This window comes from Meleagris gallopavo, chromosome 6, assembly GCF_000146605.3.
Source record: "Meleagris gallopavo isolate NT-WF06-2002-E0010 breed Aviagen turkey brand Nicholas breeding stock chromosome 6, Turkey_5.1, whole genome shotgun sequence".
Taxonomy (NCBI): Eukaryota; Metazoa; Chordata; class Aves; order Galliformes; family Phasianidae; genus Meleagris; species Meleagris gallopavo.
The window spans coordinates 18,854,199-18,875,682 of record NC_015016.2 but is presented as its reverse complement, the minus strand read 5'-3'; the positions used below and the strand labels follow the sequence as shown (position 1 = coordinate 18,875,682).

The 21,484-nt window shown below is 37.9% G+C and overlaps 1 protein-coding gene across 1 annotated transcript in view; it reads left to right on the top strand.

The window, feature by feature from the left end:
* LOC100543207 (islet cell autoantigen 1) overlaps nucleotides 1-20,015 on the top strand; it is a 43,774-nt gene extending 23,759 nt beyond the window's left edge. The window contains exons 4-11 of the mRNA XM_010712665.3: nucleotides 3,079-3,170; nucleotides 4,267-4,316; nucleotides 6,922-6,984; nucleotides 7,088-7,129; nucleotides 11,305-11,574; nucleotides 16,482-16,580; nucleotides 19,097-19,232; nucleotides 19,850-20,015. Of these exons, the coding sequence (XP_010710967.1) occupies nucleotides 3,079-3,170; nucleotides 4,267-4,316; nucleotides 6,922-6,984; nucleotides 7,088-7,129; nucleotides 11,305-11,574; nucleotides 16,482-16,580; nucleotides 19,097-19,218 (738 nt within the window). The 3' untranslated portion in view covers nucleotides 19,219-19,232; nucleotides 19,850-20,015. The remainder of the gene's footprint in view (nucleotides 1-3,078; nucleotides 3,171-4,266; nucleotides 4,317-6,921; nucleotides 6,985-7,087; nucleotides 7,130-11,304; nucleotides 11,575-16,481; nucleotides 16,581-19,096; nucleotides 19,233-19,849) is intronic.
* Nucleotides 20,016-21,484: the final 1,469 nt, after the last annotated feature.

The window sequence follows — 21,484 nt, the reverse complement described above, 5'->3', positions numbered from 1 at the left end:
ACTTTGGACCATGACCATGGGAACCCTTGGCAGCCCGTTCCATGCCCACTGCCCTCTGGTGCAGACTCTTTCCCTGACCCCAGCTCCATGCCATTCCCTCAGGCCCTGTTGCCGTCACAGAGTGCAAAGCTCAGCGCTGCCCGTCTGCCTGTGAGAGCCGCAGCTGCGTTGAGGCCTCCCCTCAGCTCCTCTGCTCCGCACTGAGCAAACCAAGGGACTTCAGCCGCTCCTCATGCACCTTGCCCTCTAGATCCTTCCCCATCTTTGTTGCCCTCCTTTGGATGCTCTCTAGCAGTTTTATGTCCTTCTGATATTGTGGTGTCCAAAACTGCATACAACACTTGAATGAGGCTGCACTGGAGCAGAAGTGCCTAAGTTGTCGAAGTCACTTGGGAGGAGCTGTAGGCAAGCTGAGTGCATTGCCAACACTCCAGTGATGTAAATCGAGGACAGGTTTTGCATGCAGTCTAGGTCATTTTGGCTGGACTTGAAAGAAGTCCAAATCAAGGAAAGGAGTTTTGTAAGTGAGAGGCAGTCAGCATAGGAGCAGTGTTTTAACTGGAATCCAAGTTAACTTGGCAGTGGATAAATCCCATGGATGACTGGGATATTAATCTGAGTAACGGTAGCTAGCAAAATATTATTGGGTGACTTTTAGTTGTAGAGACAGAGAATAGGCACAATGAGGGACTGCGAAGTGGCTCTACAAGTGTGTACACTCTCACCAATTTTTATAGAAGAGAACTAATGAAGCTAGGAAGAAAGTTTTTTAGGCATGAGACCCTCAGCCATGTATTTGTATGGCTTACAAAGTCCATGTGAGTTCACACAAGCATCCAGACGGGTTTTGTGAAATTAGACATCTGTTTCTTCTCAGCCAGTGAAGTCAGTGGTGTTTTATACACCAAGCTGAATGAAGCATGTTTCCTTTTGTACACATTCAGTCTGTGTCTTTTCAGACTTGTTTAATCATTTTGCTCCCATCCAAGTGATGGGAGTCCTTCCTTTCTTCAGACATAACCGAAAATAATTAATAGAATGTCACAGTGTCATTTGTATGCATGTTTACAATAGTTATCACATTATTGTGCATTCATGTTCAAAAAACAGGTAACAGTACCCTTTAGCACTCATTTTTATTTTGTATTTATTCTCTATTTTTTTTTATCATTTTAGAAAGATACTTCAGTTCATAGTGCACATTAGGATGTGGAGTGGAGGGAAATAGGGGAAAGGATATTAATTTAATTATTTGCTGTTAGAATTGATGGAAATATTGCCTAAATGTAAAAACAATTAGTTACATTATTGTTTTAAAAAAGATCTGCTGATCTTCAGCAATGTTTTGTTGTAATTTCCATTTAAACTGAAGCTGTATTTCAGTGCTGTTTTTATTTTTCTAATACAGGAAATAGTGACTCTGAGTATTATCATTCTGTTTCCTTCCTAAGGTACTTGTGAACTTAATTTCTATATACTGTTTCCGTGGTTTGATCACAGACTTTTAAAAATGGATTTCCTGAAACATTCTTTAACAATGAAGGAAGCATTGTGATACAGTTTCTTAAGGAAGGATGGCAATTTCTCCATTAAAAAAAGAAGTAAAACTTTTCATTGGTGGAGATGTAAAAGGTTTTACTTCTGATAACTCTCTAAGTTTCATAATTAGGCAGTAGTTTAAGTAGCCCTGTTTGTTATTCTGAAACATAACATCCTTCTTGGGGTAGGCTCTGTGCTGCTGTGCTTGGCCACAGAGCACCACACACCATTGCGGCATCACCTCCTGAGTGCAGCGAACTGTATGGTCTATGTGAAGATGTGTAAGATGCTTCACTGCCAGTAGCAGTGCTGTCTTTCTTTGTACTGCAGTTCTGTGCATATTGCTTTGTTTCTGAACTTTGATTCAGGTCTTCTCAGGATCGAGTGAATAATTCCCACCAATTTTAATAGTAGAAGAGGTGCAATCTAGTCAGCACCTGGTACAAACACAGTTAAAGGGTAACATATACCTTCATCTAGGTGAGTGGTTCATGTCTGTTTTTCAGAATCCAAGAAGTACACTTATAGGTGGTTTTGGCTTTGCAATGTTACATGTTGGAAAAATATGACAGCCATAAAGTAAGGTACCTTTCTTTAAGGCTTCTAATTGTTGCTGAAGCCTTTGTGATCCCTCATTGTTTAACATATGATATCTGCAGTGCTCTAGATGCTTGTAACAAGTTAATCTGTGGTACTAGGTAGGTATTAATTCAGTGAGAGGGGGGAAAAAAAACACCAACTGCAGTATCTGTCAAATTCATCAGTTTGGTTTCTAAAACAGAGAAGCATACATATCCTTGTACACGCAAGTACTAACAGAAACAGACACTGGAATGCCCCTTCTAGTGACTAACAGATTCTGGTTAACAGGGCAGTGCAAACAAGACCTACAACTTACGGGAATATTTTTCTCATAGCGGATGGGTGGACTGGGGACAGTAACTTTTATTCCTTACATGAGCTGGACTTAGTGAACATGTTAAATATACTATTTTTATTTAAGTTTTCATACAGCAACCCTAATTAATGAACAGTATTGACTATGGGGACAACTAGTACTATATTTATCAGTTCTCTAATCTCAGCTAGAATACAGTGCTTCATATCTTGACTTGTTCACATGCCCACTTTTGCATATAAAAGTGCTGTCCACAAAACTGCTGTCATCTTATAGCATGGTCTTCCACATTGTAAGGGGGTTGGTAGGCTATGGTAATATCACACTTGGCCTCTTTCTTAATGATTTGAGATTTTAACTCTTGCTTTCAGGTTCAGAGTATGAGGAGTACCTTCTCATAGGACCTGTTGCTAAGGTCCTATGAATAGTTGGGTCAGGAAGAAAAGAGAGTAAAGAAATAAAGAAGCGGTATGAGGAGCAAATAGACTGAAGAAGTGAATCTATTTGTACCAGATGTACTTTTATACTAAATTATGTAGTCTTTATAGTCTTGTTTGGCCTTACATGTCACACCTTTGCTTCCCTGTATGCTATATATTTTCTTCTTCTTTCTCTTCACTTATGTAATGAATGTAATGTAGAGTTTGCAAGATCCTGTGAATAAACTAAGAGAAACAGCAGAAAAGGAGGACCCACAGACTGAAAGCACCAAATCAGAAGATCAGCAGAGTCAGTAAGTCATATACACTGTATCTCAAAATAATAAGTATCTCTATCTATATATAATCTGATTTCTAGTTACAGAGGTCACCAAACATTTAAAACTGAAAATATAGACACGGATAATTTGATCACGTTAGCAAAAAGTAAGCTTAACGGAAGCATTACTGAAATGTTGCGTTGTGTGTATGAAAATTAATAAACTTTAAGATGAAATTGAGAGCTTGAAAAAGATCCATTAAACCTGATATGTTTCTCATCTTTCTTACCCGTGTCTTTATTTTTCAGCTTTTGCTTCATTTTTTCCTTAGTAAAGCAGCATCATATGGGAGAAGATATGTGAGCATTCTATTTTTCCCTTCAGCAGCATCTCCTTTCACCTGGGAATAGGATATGGATTCCTGATTGCTTTGAGCAGCAATTAGTTTTTGTAATGTATACAGCACTGGTTAGTAATCCAATGAAACAGGAGGTACTTAGTAAAAAGTGCATTTAAGTGTGCTGATGCTATCAAGGTTTGGGTTACCTGTAGCTCTGAGGTGAGAGAGACTTATGAATGGGCTGCTATAGAAACAGAAGAACAGGAGAATGAGATGTGATCCCTCCCCCACGGGACCATCAGGATTCAGTTGCAAGGAGATGCTATGTTGATATAATCCTGCTGCCACCTGTTGTTTTGACTATCTGTGCTTAAGGGAAGCACCCAGCTAAGGATCAGTTGTCAAAAAGCAGAGAACAACTTGACTGACAATTAGTGGATTTTGCTTGGCTATTTATAATAAAAGTTATTTTACTTGTTTAGGTTTATATCCACTGACCAAAACAAAATAGTCTATGCTTTCATTACATATATTTAGTTAGGTGAAGAATGAAAAGCTGGTCGGTTTTGACAGTTGGTCTTCAGTCTTATTTTGATTTTCAATAGACTTCTTCCAATACAACAATAAAATTCAACAATAAACCGGCATATATAGCAAAAGCAGGAGTCCGTATGGATTACTGTTTCCTTCTTATCATTATGATTCTGTAATGGTGTGACCAAAAAGAGAATAATACATTTGCTATTCCTAGAATTGTTTTCTTAATGTTTCTTACTCTTTCAAATTAAGGTTGATTTCATTAGATGAGGAGAGTCATACCAAGGAACCAGACTACTCAGGTATTTTATTTCGTGTGTTCACAACTCATAAATGCAGTATATGTTGTTTTCTGTTTTGTTTGTTTAATGTATGTTCAGTTTCAATAAGCAAATCCCTACAAATGCATAAAACTTAATGCCAGGAAGATCTGTTAAACATAATATCTCATGTATAGTATCCCACTGCATTTCACTCGGTTATTCTCAGTTATGCAAATAGTTTGCTTTCCAAAGCATAATTCTTACACTGAGCAGATTCTGATCAGTAGATGTCAAGACAGGGAAACTGTGCTACTTACATACTAGTTTATTCCAGTGATTAAACATCCACTCTGTTAATAACTCATTGAATTCAGTGGAATTTACAGTTAAAAGGTAGGCAAAGTCATATTTAGCTTCTGCCAATGACCTGATATGTGGTTATTACCCAGTGACACAGCCAGGCTCTAGCTGAAGATTCACAATGAAAGAATGGTAGTTGATGGAGAAAAATGACAGGAGGGGAAAATGTGGTTAGGTTTTAGAAAGAGCTCTTTTGCAAGGGTGGCGAAGAGTTGGAATAAGTCCTTACAGGAACTGTCATCCTTGGAGATGTTTGAGGCACATCCCTGGGAAGCCTGATCCAACTTCATAGCTAGTTATACACTAATGAGAGGCTCACAAAATGGAACCCAGACGTCCATCCAAGTTATGCTATGATTTTAAAGTATATCTTTATGTACGAAATTAATGGAGAATCTTCCAGTTCAGATCCTCCTCATGATAGGCTAACCATATTGATATCAGTAATACATCTTCTCTAGTCCATTAGTTTTGAAGTTTTAGTTTCCATTCCTTGTCCAGCATCACTTTTAATATTTGAGCAGTATTACTGTACAAGACATTTCTGATACTAGTTTCACCAGTAATGTTTCTAAAGTCACATTCCTGTTTCTGCTCATTGCCTTCTTTTTTTTTTCTATTTCCAGAAATATCTCATTTTTCCAATTATGTCAAGTTAGAAGCTCACATTTGTTCTTTTCTTTTTTTTTTTTAATTTATGAAAGCATGGTTCACTTTAGTCACAGATTTCCAGGACTCATTCTTCCATTCTGAAGCATAGTTTATATTCTTTATTCCTAGAGATATATCTTAAGAATTAGTGGTATTAAATTCTCCAGCTTTACTGTAGTAACTGAGTGACTGGCCTGAATGACCACCTCTAACAGTCTGGAAGTTGTTTGCACATTTTTTTTAAGAGGGATTCTGTGTTTACTTCCAGATGGCTGCTAAAGCAATTGAAAAGCAATGAATATAACACTAAACCTTGCAGATCTAAACTGGAAACACTTCTACTTTGCAATTATTTTTGCCAACAACTTCTTTTGACATCTGTTAGTTGTCTTGTTCCTAATCCATTCAATATGTTTCTTATAGATATTACGCAGTGCTAACTTTCTAGCTGGAAGGCTGCATAGTGAAAAGTCAACTTGTTTCTAAACAAATTTCTTTGCTAAAAAAGCTCATAGTTTTATCAAAGAATTGAATTAGTTGTTTTGTTGTTGTTACTGTTTTGGTTTGATCTCCGTTTTTTATTTTTAAACTAAGCCTATTTTCCATGAAAATACATTTTATTACAGGAGCACTTGTCCTCCTGTTCTTCTACCAAGGAGCAATGATGAGCTACCAGCCCATAGTTACCTACAATTATTTGAATCACTGTGTTAGTTATTCTTTTTGTGTGTGTGTGTTTTCTTTAATTGTGGCACTGCATCAGGACATTTTTTTGGCAATTAGAAGTTTCAACCATTTTGCAGTTAAGCAATTGGATACTTACTTTACCAGATATTAAAATATTTTTGGATATAAAAACCTGACTTTTAAAATATTTTCTTAGCAGGCGTTGTCTAGAATCGTTCTCACTTGCTGAAATATTTGACAGCTCATAAGTATTATCCATAATATGAATACCTTGTTGTATCTCTTTCTCCTTTATTTCTAGAAGGAACTGAACTATTTTGGAATACTTCTGCTAAATTTTCCCTTCTTCATATACTAGCAAGTCTCTGACATTGCTAAGATTGTTTTTTTGTTCTGTTTTTTTTCTTTTTTTTTTAAGTACATCTTTATATTCTAAGGTAATCGACATGGTGCCACTAGTGATGGAACTGTTTATTCTCAGCTCTCCTCATCAACTGCTTCCATTTCTTAACATCCAGTTTTATAATAAACTGATACACAGTCAAGAAAAGCAGTTTAAGGAGTGATGATATCCTGAGCACTTTTGTGCTCTCTTCTGCCCTGTGGGAGTACAAACTTATCAAAAGCACATCTCTGCTTCTGGAGGAAAGTGGACATTGTTCATCTCTTGAGACTGCCTCATTTGGGTGCACCTAGCTTGGAGGTGGTCTTGTGCGGCAGGTGGTGTTGCAGAGGAAGATTTCACTTTGTTATTATTCAGAAATTTTACTTATTTAAAAATACTTACATCTTGGGTCTTTCACCTATGGTGACCAGGTTCATTTTAAACATGAGTAGCAACTGTTGCATGTTGAACATAGTGACACTGTTTATGAACATGTTGTCATTCTATCAACACCATCAAGTGCCAAGTGTGATTTGGTGTGTTTATGGCTCTTGATTACAGCTCATGATGGCAAGGATTCCCTATCCAAGTTACAAGGAAATGGTAACCACAAACAGAACTCAGGTGAAGTGTCTTAAGAAACTACATCTAGATGTATACAAAGTGTTTGTCTGTGTACTGCAAATCTCCTGTTGCTTTTAATTTTTTCTTCTTTTTTTATTCTTAGGTGCTGTAGATGACTTATTAGACCTGCAACCTGAAGAAAATGGTATGAAACATTTGTGCATATCTGTTTCATTTGCTTTTCAATCATAGGTACCAAGCATAATTTTAATCTTGGTTCTTTATTGCTTTCATAATCTGAAAGGCTGATATGTTTCTTAATGAAATTATTCAGTTGCAGTATTTAAACAGCATTAAAGGAAGTTCAACTTCATAAACAATTGAAGCACCGTGCCTGATGTAAGACTATAAACAAACCTTACTGAGGATAAAAACATTCCAGCAGATGATTCAAGGTTATATTAAATTGGTTATATTAATTGGTTTGCTCCATTGAAGTAGGTTGCACCATAAACCTTACCTCTGCTATAACTTTTTGCAGTCTCTGCATTAAAAAAGGTGGCCAGGAGGGAGAGGGAGGTGATTGTCTCCCTGTACTCGGCTCTTGTGAGGCCCCTTGTGGAGTACTGCGTCCAGGCCTGGGGCCCCCAACACAAGAAAGATTCAGAGCTCTTGGAACGTGTCCAGAGGTGGGCCACTAAGATGGTCAGAGGGCTGGAGCACCTCTCCTGTGAAGAAAGGTAGAAGGAACTGGGCTTGTTCAGCTTGAAGAAGAGAAAGCTCCGAGGAGACTTCATTGTGGCCTTCCAGTACTTGAAGGGAGGGAGCGTATAAACAGGAGAGGGAATGACTGTTTACATGGGTTGATAGTGATAGGACCAGAGGGAATGGTTTTAAACAGAGGCAGGGGAGGTTTAGGTCAGATATTAGGAGGAAGTTTTTCACACACAGGGTGGTGAGGCACTGGAACTGGTTGCCAAGGAGGTTTTGGATGTCCCATCCCTGGAGGCATTCAAGGCCAGGCTGGATGTGGCTCTGAGCAGCCTGGTCTGGTGGTTGGTGACCCTGCACATAGTAGGGGGTTGAAACTAGATGATCATTATGGTCCTTTTCAACCCAGGCCGTTCTATAATTCCGTGATTCTGTGAACTCTTCACTTAGCAATACAATAGTAACCACTAGTTTTATACCAACAGTGAAAATATTAGAAAACATTTAAGAACTGGTAACTTCTTTCAGCCCTATAGTTAATTAAACCTGCTGTGTTGTTCTCAAATAGACGTGAGAACAAAGACCTTAATTCCAGGTTCTATTCCTATCCTTTTACTTTTGTTAGATTAGCAGCAGCTCAAGGAGATATGCTGTTCTTTTCCAAAGGGTGCTGTTTTACTTGCCAGATGGTTTATATTGAATTCTCTTGTGCAATAAGAATTTTGCATGTGGTTTCTTCATTTGCTCTTCACTTGTTCATCTGAAAAGAATGAGTAAAAAAAAAAAAACCTTAACAAACAAGATCAAAACAATGTGGCGGCTCAGAAAGCAAACAAAGAACCAAAGAAATCCCTTTGTGTGGTTTAGTCATCCTTAGAGTTTTATTTGGGCTACTTAAGGTACAGCCTTCGTGATGGGTAAGCAAACACTTTTGACTTTGGTTTGCCACGGGCAGCCTCTTGTATTGTGGGGGGAAATTACATCTTAACCCAGGCAGAAACATTGAAAGTTTCCTTGGCTACCTCTGCTCATAGCAATCCTAATCTGTGAACTGATAGTGATAACTTCTTTTCTGTGGTTAACAAATAAAAAGGCCTTTTTTTTTCCCTCATGGTTTTCTCCTGAATCACGTGTTCTTCAACCTTCAGATATAGATAATGCATACAATTATTGTTCATACAACTTTAGTCATGTCAGTTAAAAGCCTGTTGTTCTTTTTTTGTTTAGTGAAATAGTTAATATGAAAGTAGTTGTGGAGCAGCTACATCTGATAAAGATGCTTATGTTAACGTTAACTATCTACCTAGATTTTACATACTAGCTAGATTTAGACTAATTACTATTTTGCTATTTTAACTGCACTAGTGTAATTAGAGGTACACTTTTGTGTGTAATTTAGAAGGTAGTTTTTATCCTGTATTTCAAATAATATATAATTGTAAATATTTTTAATTTCTTTTCCTACTTATTTATTTTTCTAATAACAGCAAAATGAGGCATGTTTGCAAAGGATTATGAGTATTGCTAGATGCTTGTTCAAACAAACACAGAAGAGAATATTGTGACGTTGGGTTTTTTAGTCTTTTACTGGGAGTTTGTGGTTGTTTTTCATGGATATTTTTAAGATTAGGGGCAGAATGTGAAGGTGAAGAAGCAATTTCAACTGTGAAAATGGGCAGTGAAACAGGAAAAGAAATAATAGAAGCTTTATAGGTGAGGTGAGAAAGTCCATATAATTCTAGTAATCTAGGACAGATACCACACGGGTAATATCTCGATAAGCAAGACTGTTTTCAAGATAACCATTGTTGCAAACAAGCAGAGCTTTACTGCTGCTTACTTGAGGTAGCTTCAGCATAGGCACCACCCTATCATCCCCTACTCTGCATTCTCTCCCCAGGAAAACCAGAAAGACTGCTGAGATAAGAAATGTGTCACTCTTCTGATTTCTGGTGGTTATGTGAAGTGCTGCAAGATTCAAGCGCTCCTCCAATGTAAAGCTGTATGTTTTACTTTCTCTCCCAGTAGAAATGGTACTTCTGCAATGGGATACCCAAATGAAGCAGTTTTTTTCCCCTAAGCTGTGTTGCTGCCAAATTTTTGTAACATATTTTATAAACATAATTTGTGATTAGTATTGGTAGTATGGTGTTATTAATGATGCCTTCTTTGCAAACCTTCCAAGTTCATGAAAGAGCCTACTGAAAGCAGATTTGAGATAGTGTCATCCGGTAGAAATCACAGTTCTTACATGTCTTTGAAACAGCAAACATCTTTTCCCTATATAAGAATGTACCGCACCGCATTGCTGCTTGGACAGAGAGAGATTTGGGGAATTGTAGGTGCTTGGAGAATGTTAACATTCTTTGCTATTTATGTGAAGATTGGAAAGAACCTCAATATTCTTGAGAACAAATTGTTTTCTATGGTATTTTAGTTATAGTCTAGTGGGAACATTAGAATTGACTTGTTTGTGATAGTTCTTTTTTTTTTTGGTCATGTGATGGAGCATAAAATGTGAATTAGAGAGGAGCTCAGCATCAGTGTTGACTTCAGCAATTTAAAAAACAATTGTATTATGTGTTGTCTTCTTTGTTTCTTAGTACATAGGTGTGTATGTTGACTCATCTGCCTATTTTTAAAACAGTTGTGCTGTTTTTTTCCCCTATGACTCAACTTCAGCCATTTCATTATAAATTACTGCAGCTATTAAAAGGGAACTTTCTTGAGAAGGTAATTGCATTTAAATCAAATGACCTGTTGCTCTGGTAGCAAGCACTGTGCCACTATCAATCTTTTATCTCAACCCCAGAATGTTAAAATACCTCTGCAAGCTGTATGAAACTCAGAGAGCTCAGCTGACATATCAGCAATTCGGAAAACTGAATTTGTTTCTGAGCCTTACCACAAGTTTGAAATGAGGGTAGTTAAGATAAACTGAACTGGGTTTCAGTAACATAACATCAGCATTGTTAACCACCATTTTTGTCCTCTATTTGCTCCCACAGTGAAACTCTAAATGTTTCCAGGTAAAATAACACTTGGCATTCATAGATGATTCTTTCTCTTTCCAAACATTATGTAAGCTAGTGGAAAGGATTATGGTTCTTACTGGATATGAGAATTCAAAAGTTACATGATAAAACAGCACCCTTTGGAGAAGAACAGCATATCCCTGTGAGTAATGAATAGAAAGTTATAAAGGCTGTCTTAAGTGTGTTCTCACAGAATTCTAGAGCCATCTCCCAGTTGTTTTCTGCTTGTATCAATCTGTTTGTTTTGAGAGGAAGTTTATGTAATACTTCAAAAAGTAGCTTATATAATACTTCACAGTACTTTTCTCCTGTGTTTTTAGTTATTAGACTATGTATTGATTTTGGTGGAGTATCTATTAGATACTTATGTAGGCTTGTAGTATTTTTAATGGACAATGAGTTTGAAGTGCAGTGCTGTTATCTAAGGTAATCAGGGAATAATTTGTTGCATAAGCTACAAGCTCAGGTGTCCAAGAGAATTAGTTCTAAAAGAGAAAATGACAAATATTCATTAAAAAAAATCCCATCTTAGTAAATACATAGAAACTAGACTAAATATTTTGAAAATGTGGCTTCCATTCATTGATTGTTTTAATATTGATTTATCTTTACCCTCTGTTTTGTTCTGAGACAGCATCAAAGGAGCAGTTTGCAAAGTCCTTAAAATCAGAACCTAGTGATAAGGATGACTTGGTAATACTGGATGATATCCTCAGTGCTTCCTCCCTGGAAGAGGGAGAGTTCAGCAAAGAATGGACAGCTGTTTTTGGACAGGATGATCTCGCCATGAACTCTTCAGCTGGAGATGGGGATAACACTTCAGCTGTGGCATCGACTCCATCAGGCTATTTGCCTTCTCAACTATTGGACCAAAATATGAATGACTTGCAGTCATCTTTACGTGGTAAGAGCTCATCTTGGTATGTTATCATTTTGTTTTTGCTTTTAAGCTTCAGAGTATGGCTTTTTGCTATTTAGAAGTGTAGTGATGTTGTGCCATAGCTGCAGAAATGCTGAAGTTAAAGTGAAATGTGACCTGGAGAGGAACATGCATATTTTTTTCTAGCCCTGCATTTAGATTTGTGAAGGAATTACTTTAAAGCCTGAAGTCAGAATAATTATCTTGAATATTTTCATTATTATTCCTGATAGGTCTTTGACACATTTTTTCTGTAGTAGAAAATACTTTTGAATGGGTTTTACTGTTTGAATCATGACTGCTGTGTCTGTTTGTTAAGGGGCCAAAGAACCAAAAATGATTACTGTGTTTTGTCTGGAAATAGTATTTTTAAACAACTTAGTGAAAAATCAATTGCATTTATTTTCTGTATCCCACACTGTTGTCGGGTAGGGATATAAGTGAGGTAAGAGTGGAATACCTTTTCCTAGCAGCCGCGCTGGTGAATTTGTGTTGTTGGCTGCATGTCTGTCTACTGATACAAGTGACAACTCCTTCTCCCCTGGTGTACTATGCTATTCTCTTTCTTGAGCTTTTTGAGCAATGGGAAGGGGGAAGGAAGAAGGGATACTAGAGGAAAGCCTTCCTTATTGCTTCTTTGGCCTGAGGGAGGGAGCGTGGTTAACCAGCTAACAGCAGCTACCTTTGTCCACCCCACTATCTGTAGCTGCCAGCCCAGATTTCTGTGTAGGGCGCTGGGCGCTGCAAACTAGAGGAGGATCATGCTGTTCTGGGCCCTGTTCCAGCAGTCGTTTTCATCTCCTTTGGGGAAGAGTGCTGTAGTAAGACTAGCAGACTGATTTCATCCTGAAGACTTCTTCTTGGAACCTGTGAAACTTGTATAATCATGTAGGATATGTAATGACCTGAGCCATTTTGGCAGGAATAAGAAAGTCAAAGTTACCTGGTAATTAATTCAGTTACTGTTCTTTCTTCCCGGCATAAGCAAGATACTTGGGTTCACTGACTTCAGTATTTAGATGGGAGCTGGGCAAATGACATTTGCAATGCTGTGCAATTTTATGATGAGATATATGCATATATGAGTATGATTAATAGAGTGAAGAGGGACTGGAACAGTGTAGGAATTGACTACATAAAATAGGAACAGAAAAAATAATGAGTCTTAGTCACTGCATTGTCAAACGGAACAGGGACAAAAGGAACAATGAAAAACACCTTTTTTGATGCAAGGACATACACAGATTTTAAGCAAATGACTAAAAATAGCAATGTATATATTATGAGAATTGCTTTTCTTGAGTTTTTGCATGTTTTTAAATGTAAACTTTTTTCAAGGAGAAATATTTTTATATATATACACATATGTATATATTCAGACAGCTGAGTATCTGTTTTTGTTTTGTTGTTGTCCCTTCCACTTGCATGAGACAGTGACATTGGCTGTGCAAGTTACAAATGTTGCATTCATGAAACACTAGAAATAGAAAAGTATTCTGTCAATGTAATATCATCATAGAATCACATATTAAAAGAGTAAAATATGTTGATGTTTTCAAATTAATTTCCAAGATTCTGGGAGAAGATAATAGTAATTGATCTACTGGCATTTGAAAAGCCACAGCCAATCAATTCAAATGATCATATCTGATAATCATCATGTTCCTGGCTGAGTCTAGTTGTCAAGTGAATTATTTTTATTTTTTATCTGAAGGTGAAATTGTATGCTTTTTATATCTTGTGAAATCTCATTTCTTCTGAAACTGCATTTCATTTCATGGCGCTTCTTTCGTATAACCTTGTCAAATCTGTGAGCAGTGACTTCTTAGAAACAAAAAAAAAAATACTAGCTGCAGCATAAGCATATATGAACAAAAATATTAGAATATGTGAGCTATGGATATTTTACTGAGGCATTTGTGATACATCTGTACATTGTGCTGTACGTTTTTTTCCCCCCTAATTGATGGGATTGCTTAATAATTATTCAGTGCGAGGTGCTGCAGCGGAGCCTAGATGGTGCATGCTTCCTGTGTGAATTTGGCCTTAAGACCATAAAAATTCTTAAAACTCACATGCTTAACTTTAAGCACATTAACTTTTCTATTAACTTCAGTAGGATTACTTACTTATTTTATGTTAAGCACACTCATAAATCTTTGAGGCTTTGTTTTTTCTCTGCCTCAGATCTTAATCTGTAAAACAGGCACAGTGCTATGCAGGTTGTAAACTGTTACGGTCAGGAATTCCCAGCTCTGAGTCCTCTCTGCCTATATTTATTGACAGGATCTAGCACAATGGGACTCCGAATTGCTATGGGACTACCAAGTGCTGTTTTAAAATGTCAAAACATATATACAAATATCAAAAACAAAGCATGATCCCAGTGAATCTTTTACATCACGCTCTAGATACAGCTTTGCAGTTCAGTTGCCTTGCCACTTTTTCAAAGAGAGCGTTGGCTTTTTCCCTCATGTTTATGGCCACGTTTACTTACCCCACTGAGAATTCCTCTTTGTATCACCTACATATGCACATTCTAGTTGGTAAGAAAATGTGCAGCTTACTGTTTCCATTTCTAAATTTAATTGTGGTAACTTTGTGAAGAAGCTCGCTGAAGCAAGCTGTTTGGTTTCCTTGCTGTCACAGCGATAACCTTCTGTCTAGTCACAGAATGAATTTGCCCTGTGAACAAGGCAAACTAAAACAAGTGTGGGCCCAGCAAATGCTGTCACACTGATACAGACTGCAGTTTGGTTTTGAAAGGCACAGGCTTTGTTCTCTGCAGCTCACCGTGAGTAGGTGGTAAGAACGAAATTCATGAAAGTATTTCATAAAAATGCTGTGGCAATCTTTCCCAAAGCTTTCGTGAATCCAGAATTTCATAATGCAAGCACTGTCTATTTTACAGAACATTTTTGGTTGGATTTTTTTATGGTTAGGTTTTTTTGCTTTCAAAGTGGTGTTTGAGCTGCTCGTGCTGTAATGAAGAGACCCAGAGCGCAGCACCATGTGGGCACACTGCTCATCAGGTCTCAGCTCAGAAAGTCAAACGGAGAGGTCCAAGCAGCTGGGTGCCCCACAGTGCTCCACTCTGTGCTCTGCCAGTCACAGTGATGCATGCTCAAAGTGGTTTGTTCCTGAGCTCACTGGAGGCAATGAGCACTCTCCATTCATTGCTCTGAAATTAGGATTTGGCCCGGTTCTTTCAAGCTCTCATTTTATCCATTGCCATCCATGACATACAAAGCACTTTCCTGCAATACATATGCTTGCAAATGAAAGCATTACAGTTTTCTGTAGTTCTGTCCTCTGCCATTCTTCTCTTTTGTAATACAAGCAGAGAAAATGTCTGAAAAAGTATGTCACTCTGAAGTATTAATGCCATACTTTTTTTTATTTGAAAGATTAAACTCTTAAAATCACATTTTCAGGAGGTACAAGCTGGCCTGTAAGCCTTTGTTGCCTTTGCCTAGAACAAACGTATGTGAGCCTTCTGCATCCAGATTTTCAGGAAGTTTTAAGTTTCTCAGAGATACAGAGGATGTTTGTGGCTTAAAATTCCCTTTCTGATCTATGTGATTTTTATAGAAACACTCTTCTTGCTTCCTTTTAATAACACAGCATGGGACTTGAGCCCTTTATAGTCAACGCCAGATCAGAGTGATGAGAATAAGCTGTTAGAGGAAGGAAGGGTTTCTGTAACATAATGGCTGTTGCAGCAGCTCTCGGTATCTGACAGTGGTCTCAAAAGTGGAGAAAGTAAGGGGAGGAAGGAAGACGAGAGCAGATAAAGGATGTGAGAGTGTGAACTTGTAGAAAAAGAGGCTGAACAAGGAAATACTAGCAATGTGTACAGATGAATATCTTGTTTCAGATACTGCAGAATTAGATATACGAGTTCCTTGAGGTGGATGGATAATTGACCAGGCAACACTTAAATGAGGTGGCATTGAAATAAGAAATAGAAGCAAGCTAATCACATCTGTATTCTAATCCTGGTGTTAGAAATATGACCTCCGGTCCTCTAAATGTGATAAAGCATAAGAATTTAAATACCTTAAACCGCCAGGGACCATTTTTCCTATGTTTCTGTGGTATGCTGTCCCTAATTCATTTTGCCAGCCTGGCTCATCCAGCTTCCATAACTGTAGTTGTCATTATTATCTTGAGGTTATGTAATGTGCACGTAGGAACAATAAATTATGAATATCCAGTTTCACTTTTTTCCACATAGTTGCTCTCTCCCTGGTGAGAAGATCCCTTACCATGAAGGATAACTAAAATACACTCAATTAAAACCCAGCTTTAAGTTAGCTGCAAGTAGTTCATCTAGAATTTAATTCTTCAGAGTGTTTGGCAACAAATGTTTTTTTTTCAGAATTATTTCATAATTCATTAAATAACCCAGGGTCACAAAATGCATTTGTTTCTGGAACAGTTGATGAAATAAGTCTTTGGAACTGTAAAAGTAAAGGAAGATGTAAAAAATGTTTATTATATGTAATATTTTTGCCCATGTGTAGCTGATGTTCCTCATTCTACAGCTATGGCTGACTTCATTAACATACTGCATATTAAGTGTGATTGGATTAAAGATACAAAAAAAAAAACCCAAGCCTGTCTTTCTTTAGCTAGGTTAAAGGTGTGGAAAGTGCAATTCCTTGAATCTGGGGATGAAGAAACTGATCCATAGATGCTCTGTTCTTAAGGGTGTTGTTTGTCTGCAGGTTACTGCTGATTTCTCATATATGAGGAAAGATAGAAAAGGCCGTAACCAAAACAGCACTGTGCTCCATCACCTGGTGTGAGCACTGTGCTGCTAGAGAGTGAAATGTCAGAGCTGACAAGGTAATTCTTACCACTAATGCTGCTATATTATTGAATTTTAGGGTGGGCAGCTAACAGTGGGAGCCCCCTGTCTGTACCACAGCCAGCACAGAAACCGAACAGCCTGAATGTGAACGCTAACAAGACGCCAGTGAAAGGTGGTAAGTCATTTAGTTTTTGAGATGCTTTGCTTTTCCTCTTTAACTGTGACTTACATCTTGCTACTTTTCTCACCTCATCTACCATAATAAAGCCTATTTTTATAGCATTTACACATCAAGGGTTTTGTTGCTACTGCTTTGCTCTCTCAATGTTGATTATATGTATAGTGTTTGTGCGTATGTTTTGTTCGTAGGCTTCAGTGCTGGTATGTCAGAAGAATAATGTACTGAGTAACAAGGGAGCTCACACTACAGTTTGTTCTGCTACTTCAATTTTGAGTCATACAGAAAAGCATCTACATGTACTTAGTGTAAGCTAAAGAGTGTTCTGAGGCTCTAGGCTATAATACAGGCTACTGATAAGACAGAAGAGCCGTTGTCATAAATTTCATTGATAACATGCATCATATCAGTAGTTGTCTTTATGAAACAGTTCCCTTGTGGCAAGTGAGCCAAGAGTATAGTCCTGCTATCTACTGAGACAAAGCCCTGCTGATTTTGACTAGGGTTTTTTTTGGATAGGGGAACCAGGAATGCACTGCATCCTTATTCCAGTTAGCAGCTTATTTTGTGCATTCATTTTCAAGCAGGAGCTATGTCAGATATGGTTAGTGCAGAAGGAAGGAGCATTGTGTATTCCTTCCCCTGCCTCCCAGGATTAAACAAATGACTGCTTTTAGCCTAGTAGAAAAAGACAGTTAAGATGTTTTGGGAACTGGTTGGGAAATCAATAAGATGTCTCAGCTGTAATACCTTCACCAAAAATATAAAGAGCATTCAGCTACTCTAAAATCTGTGTTGTGAAAGTGACAGGTTCTCTACCCTCGCAGACACAAAGATGGAATTAACGCCAAGCAGAGCATATTTTGTCCATAAATTCCTTATTTCACAAAGAATGCTTTCATTTAGTGTACAACATTATCTTCTTAGTAGAAGAGTGCATCTTATTTTGCTAAGAACGCAATGCCTGCTAAACGTGAGATCTCCAAAAAAAAATAATAATCATAGAATCATACAATATCCTGAGTTGGAAGGGACCTATAAGGATCACTGATTCCAACTCCTGGCTCCACGCAAGACCACCCAAAAATCAGGCCATATGTCTCAGAGCATTGTCCAGATGCTTCTGTAATTCTGGCGGGTTGGGGCCATGACCACATCCCTGGGGAGCTTGTTCCAGTGTACCTTCTCTATAGCAGCCAGAGTCACTTCCTCTTTAATTTGAAAATCTGCCTTACATCAACATCTGTATTTTGATGTAGACACATAGTATTCCAGCTGCTTTTGGTATTCAACATATTCCTGGTTCACATTTTTTTTTTAATATCAATCAAAAAATCTACCCTTATACTAGAAGCTGTACTTGAGACATGATTTATGATATTGTGTGGGGAATTCAGTCCTGTAAGATTGTAAGGTTGAAAGTAGAGTTTGCTTCCACTTAGCTTTTGCTTTTTTGCAGGCATGCAGGTGTACATACAAGTAGTCTCACACTCACAGGTACATGTCTCTGACTCTGGACTCAGGTGAAACTCATGAGCTTCAACAAATTCAAATGCAAGGTCTTGCTCCTGGATCGTGGCAACCACCACTATCAGTACAATCTGGAGGATGTTAAGCATAGGGCACAGCCCTGCTGAGGACTTAGGGGTACTGGTGGAAAGGAAGCTGGGCATGAGTCAGCAGTGTGCCTTCACAGCCCAGAAAACCAACCATATCCTGCGTTGTATTAAAAGAAGTGTGGCCAGCAGCGTGAGGAAGTGCTCTGCACTGGTGAGACATCACCTGGAGTTCTGGAGCCCTCAGTACAGGAGAGACATCGACCTGTTGGAGTGTGTCCACAAAAATGATCCCAGGGATGGAACACCTCTCCTGTGAGGATAGGCTGAGAGAGCTGGAGCTGTTCAGGTCAAGAAGAAGTGGTTTCGAACTAAAGAAGGGGAGACTTAGATTGGATATAAGGAAGAAGTTTTTTGTTGTTGTTGTCGTTTTGGTTTTTTTACTATATGTGTGGTGAGGCAGAGAGGTGGTAGATACTCCATCCTTGGAGACATTTATGGTGAGACTGGACCAGGGTCTGAGTGACTTGTCTTGCAGTAAGTGTCCCTTTTCATTGCAGGGGAATTGGACTAGATGACCATTAAAGTTCCCTTCCAACTCAAAGGATTCTATGATTCTATGGAAATACCTTTCACTAAAGGTTGACAGAGACTATTTTTAATTGAAGTGTTCTGTACTTATCGTGGCAGGAGGTGTATAAAGTACACAGGCAGACAGACTTAAAACATTTGTTCTTAATGAAGTTCCATATTCTTTTAAAGGTGGTGTTTTAAAATGCAATCACTCATTCTGATTTTCTTGTCAGAAGTGCCCTTATTAATAAGGGAAACAACAGCATTTGTTTGACCTCAGCCGAACTTTCAGTCAGTTTCGTTTAGAAATAGCTGACAAGGAAGAACTCCAAGTTTGTACTTTTATTTATTTATTTATTTATTTATTTATTTATTTTTCCCCAGAACCTACAAGGAATCCTAAAGACTGGACTGCCTGGTTCAGTATCTTTGCTGACCTTGACCCGTTATCCAATCCTGATGCTGTTGGGAAAACTGATAAAGAACATGAATTGCTTAATGCATGAGTCAGCTGCCTATGGTAACTCACATTCTTCCATTCATCAACACTATTTTGGGGTTTAAAAAAAACTAAAATTAGTATGTTGTTGTGAATCTTTAAAGTATGTGCCATGATAGCAAAACAAAATCCTCTTTTATATAGGTACAGTTACTTGCTCTTGTTTTGTATAAAGAGTTTGCATTTATTTTCTACATGGATTTACAAAAATGAGTTTAAGAATTAGGGCAGATTTCTTGCCAAATTAGATTATCTATCTGCTGAAACACTGTCTTTGCCTGAGGTGATGCAGAGCTAACACTGGAACGAAATACAAATTGCAAACTTATTTTTTTATAATGTTTCTTGAGTAAATTAAAAAAAAATAATGTAAGTGAGGAGGCTGCATTAGTCAAACATCTATTGCATACAATATATATACACATATATATTACTGCTACATTTGGATGTCAATTAAATTTGTTTTGTGAGTAGTCACAGTGAAAAATCTGTGCTGGAGCTAATTACTGAGGAAATACGTTTGGGTCTATGCAGCCATGGAAATTTGTGCCCTTTCTGATTTAAATTCTTAGACAAACTGTACTACCAAAATGGCCAGAAGTCTTCTTTTCTGACTTTTTTTTCCATTGCACCAACAGAATTTGCACCTGTTTGCAGAAGTTTCTTGCAACTGATGATTTACCATGCCTTCAAAACATTCATATTTCTGTTCAGAGTATTTTTCATCAAATTTATTTCTGAAGCATGTGTTACTTTGAGCTTGTTGTGACATTAACTCTTTAATAAAATGATTTTCACAAGAAAGTCCTTTTATTCCCAGTGTTGTTTGAGTTGGTGAAGTGCTGTTGAGTTGGTATGTAACAAGCATCTGAAGATAACAGATGGCCAGTTTTTAGGCAGTACCTAATGATTACCATTACCTCACTTTGTTTCAGAATAGTACTGTGGTAGGATAATAAGAGAATGTGTCTTACTTGGTGAGACTACTCGGTGTCTCTTTCTCTCCTGACTCTCCCTTGATAGCAAAGGAAGGTACAAAGGATGCGTTAGCAGTTGCTTAATATTGCGAGTTGTGCGTGCTTGCTATATGTACTGTATAGGGTTTGCTTTGCATTTTATTATGTTTGGCCCTTTACATTTCAGCTGATTGTCACCTCGTAGCTGTATGCTCAGTTAGTTAATCCTTGCCTTGGGGTCTCTTAGATAACTAAGTGCCCGCACTGTGCAACTCAAGGTGACTGTGTAATACAGAAGTTAGCTGAGCCGGACTGCCCCTCAAGCACAGTAGAACATGATCTGATGGCTCCACTGAGCAACATGAATGTGTATTCTAGCTAAAAAGCTATGTGGTACTGGTGGAAGGGTGAGCAGGACTGACTGGAATCCAGCTGGCTGAACTCTCAGCAAGTTTTGAACAGCTGTGTACAAATTTATAATGCTCAAAATCCTGCTTAAGGTGCCACATAGCTGTGAAGTCCAAAAATGGAAGATATTTCTGTTTTTGCCATTTATGTTGTTTATGTGTATTTTCATGTTTAGTGGATAGCCTGATCTTCTCTTTAAGGAGTACCCAGCACCGGGTGGGGCCATTCTGTTGTGCTGTCAGTAGGACATGGAAGCTCATGCAGACATGGATACCTGTTTGTGAAGGTCAGTATTTCCTGCTGTTTGGTAATGGCTCCTTGCTCAATAAGCTGTCACCTGTGGAGTCTCTCCTGAGATGTGTAACTTCCTGGGGCATTGCAAGGGAGCAGCCTGAGATCCTGACTTTGAGTACAGTCTGTGGCAGTAAGGAAGGCATCTGCAAAGACTATATTTGTCTTGATACTTGTTAGAACACTTATGGACCATCTATTCTAGCTAATGGCTAAAGCAGTCCTGATTAAAGCAAAGGTGAGCTATACTGACTTCAAAACAGCTCATTTACTGTACTTTGAGTTAGAAGGAAATAAGACTCAAAAAATTCTTGAGTTTTTTTGGCCACAGATTGATAGGCTTCCAGGATGCTTAAAACAAACAAACAAAACGCTCCTGTCTTGATTGGGAAAATTGAGGACATGGCACAGGTTCAGCTAAATGTGTTCTGAATCCTCATCATGTTTTAGATCATACCTTTTATATGACAGAATCCACAACTGCAGATTTTCCCCCTAAACTGCAATACTGATCAATTCATGTTATGAATCCTCCTGTATTATATCTTTTTAAAATTAAAGTTAGCTTTGAATTTTTAGCTTTCTGCCTGTGCCATTTTTCACACTTTTAAATGGAAG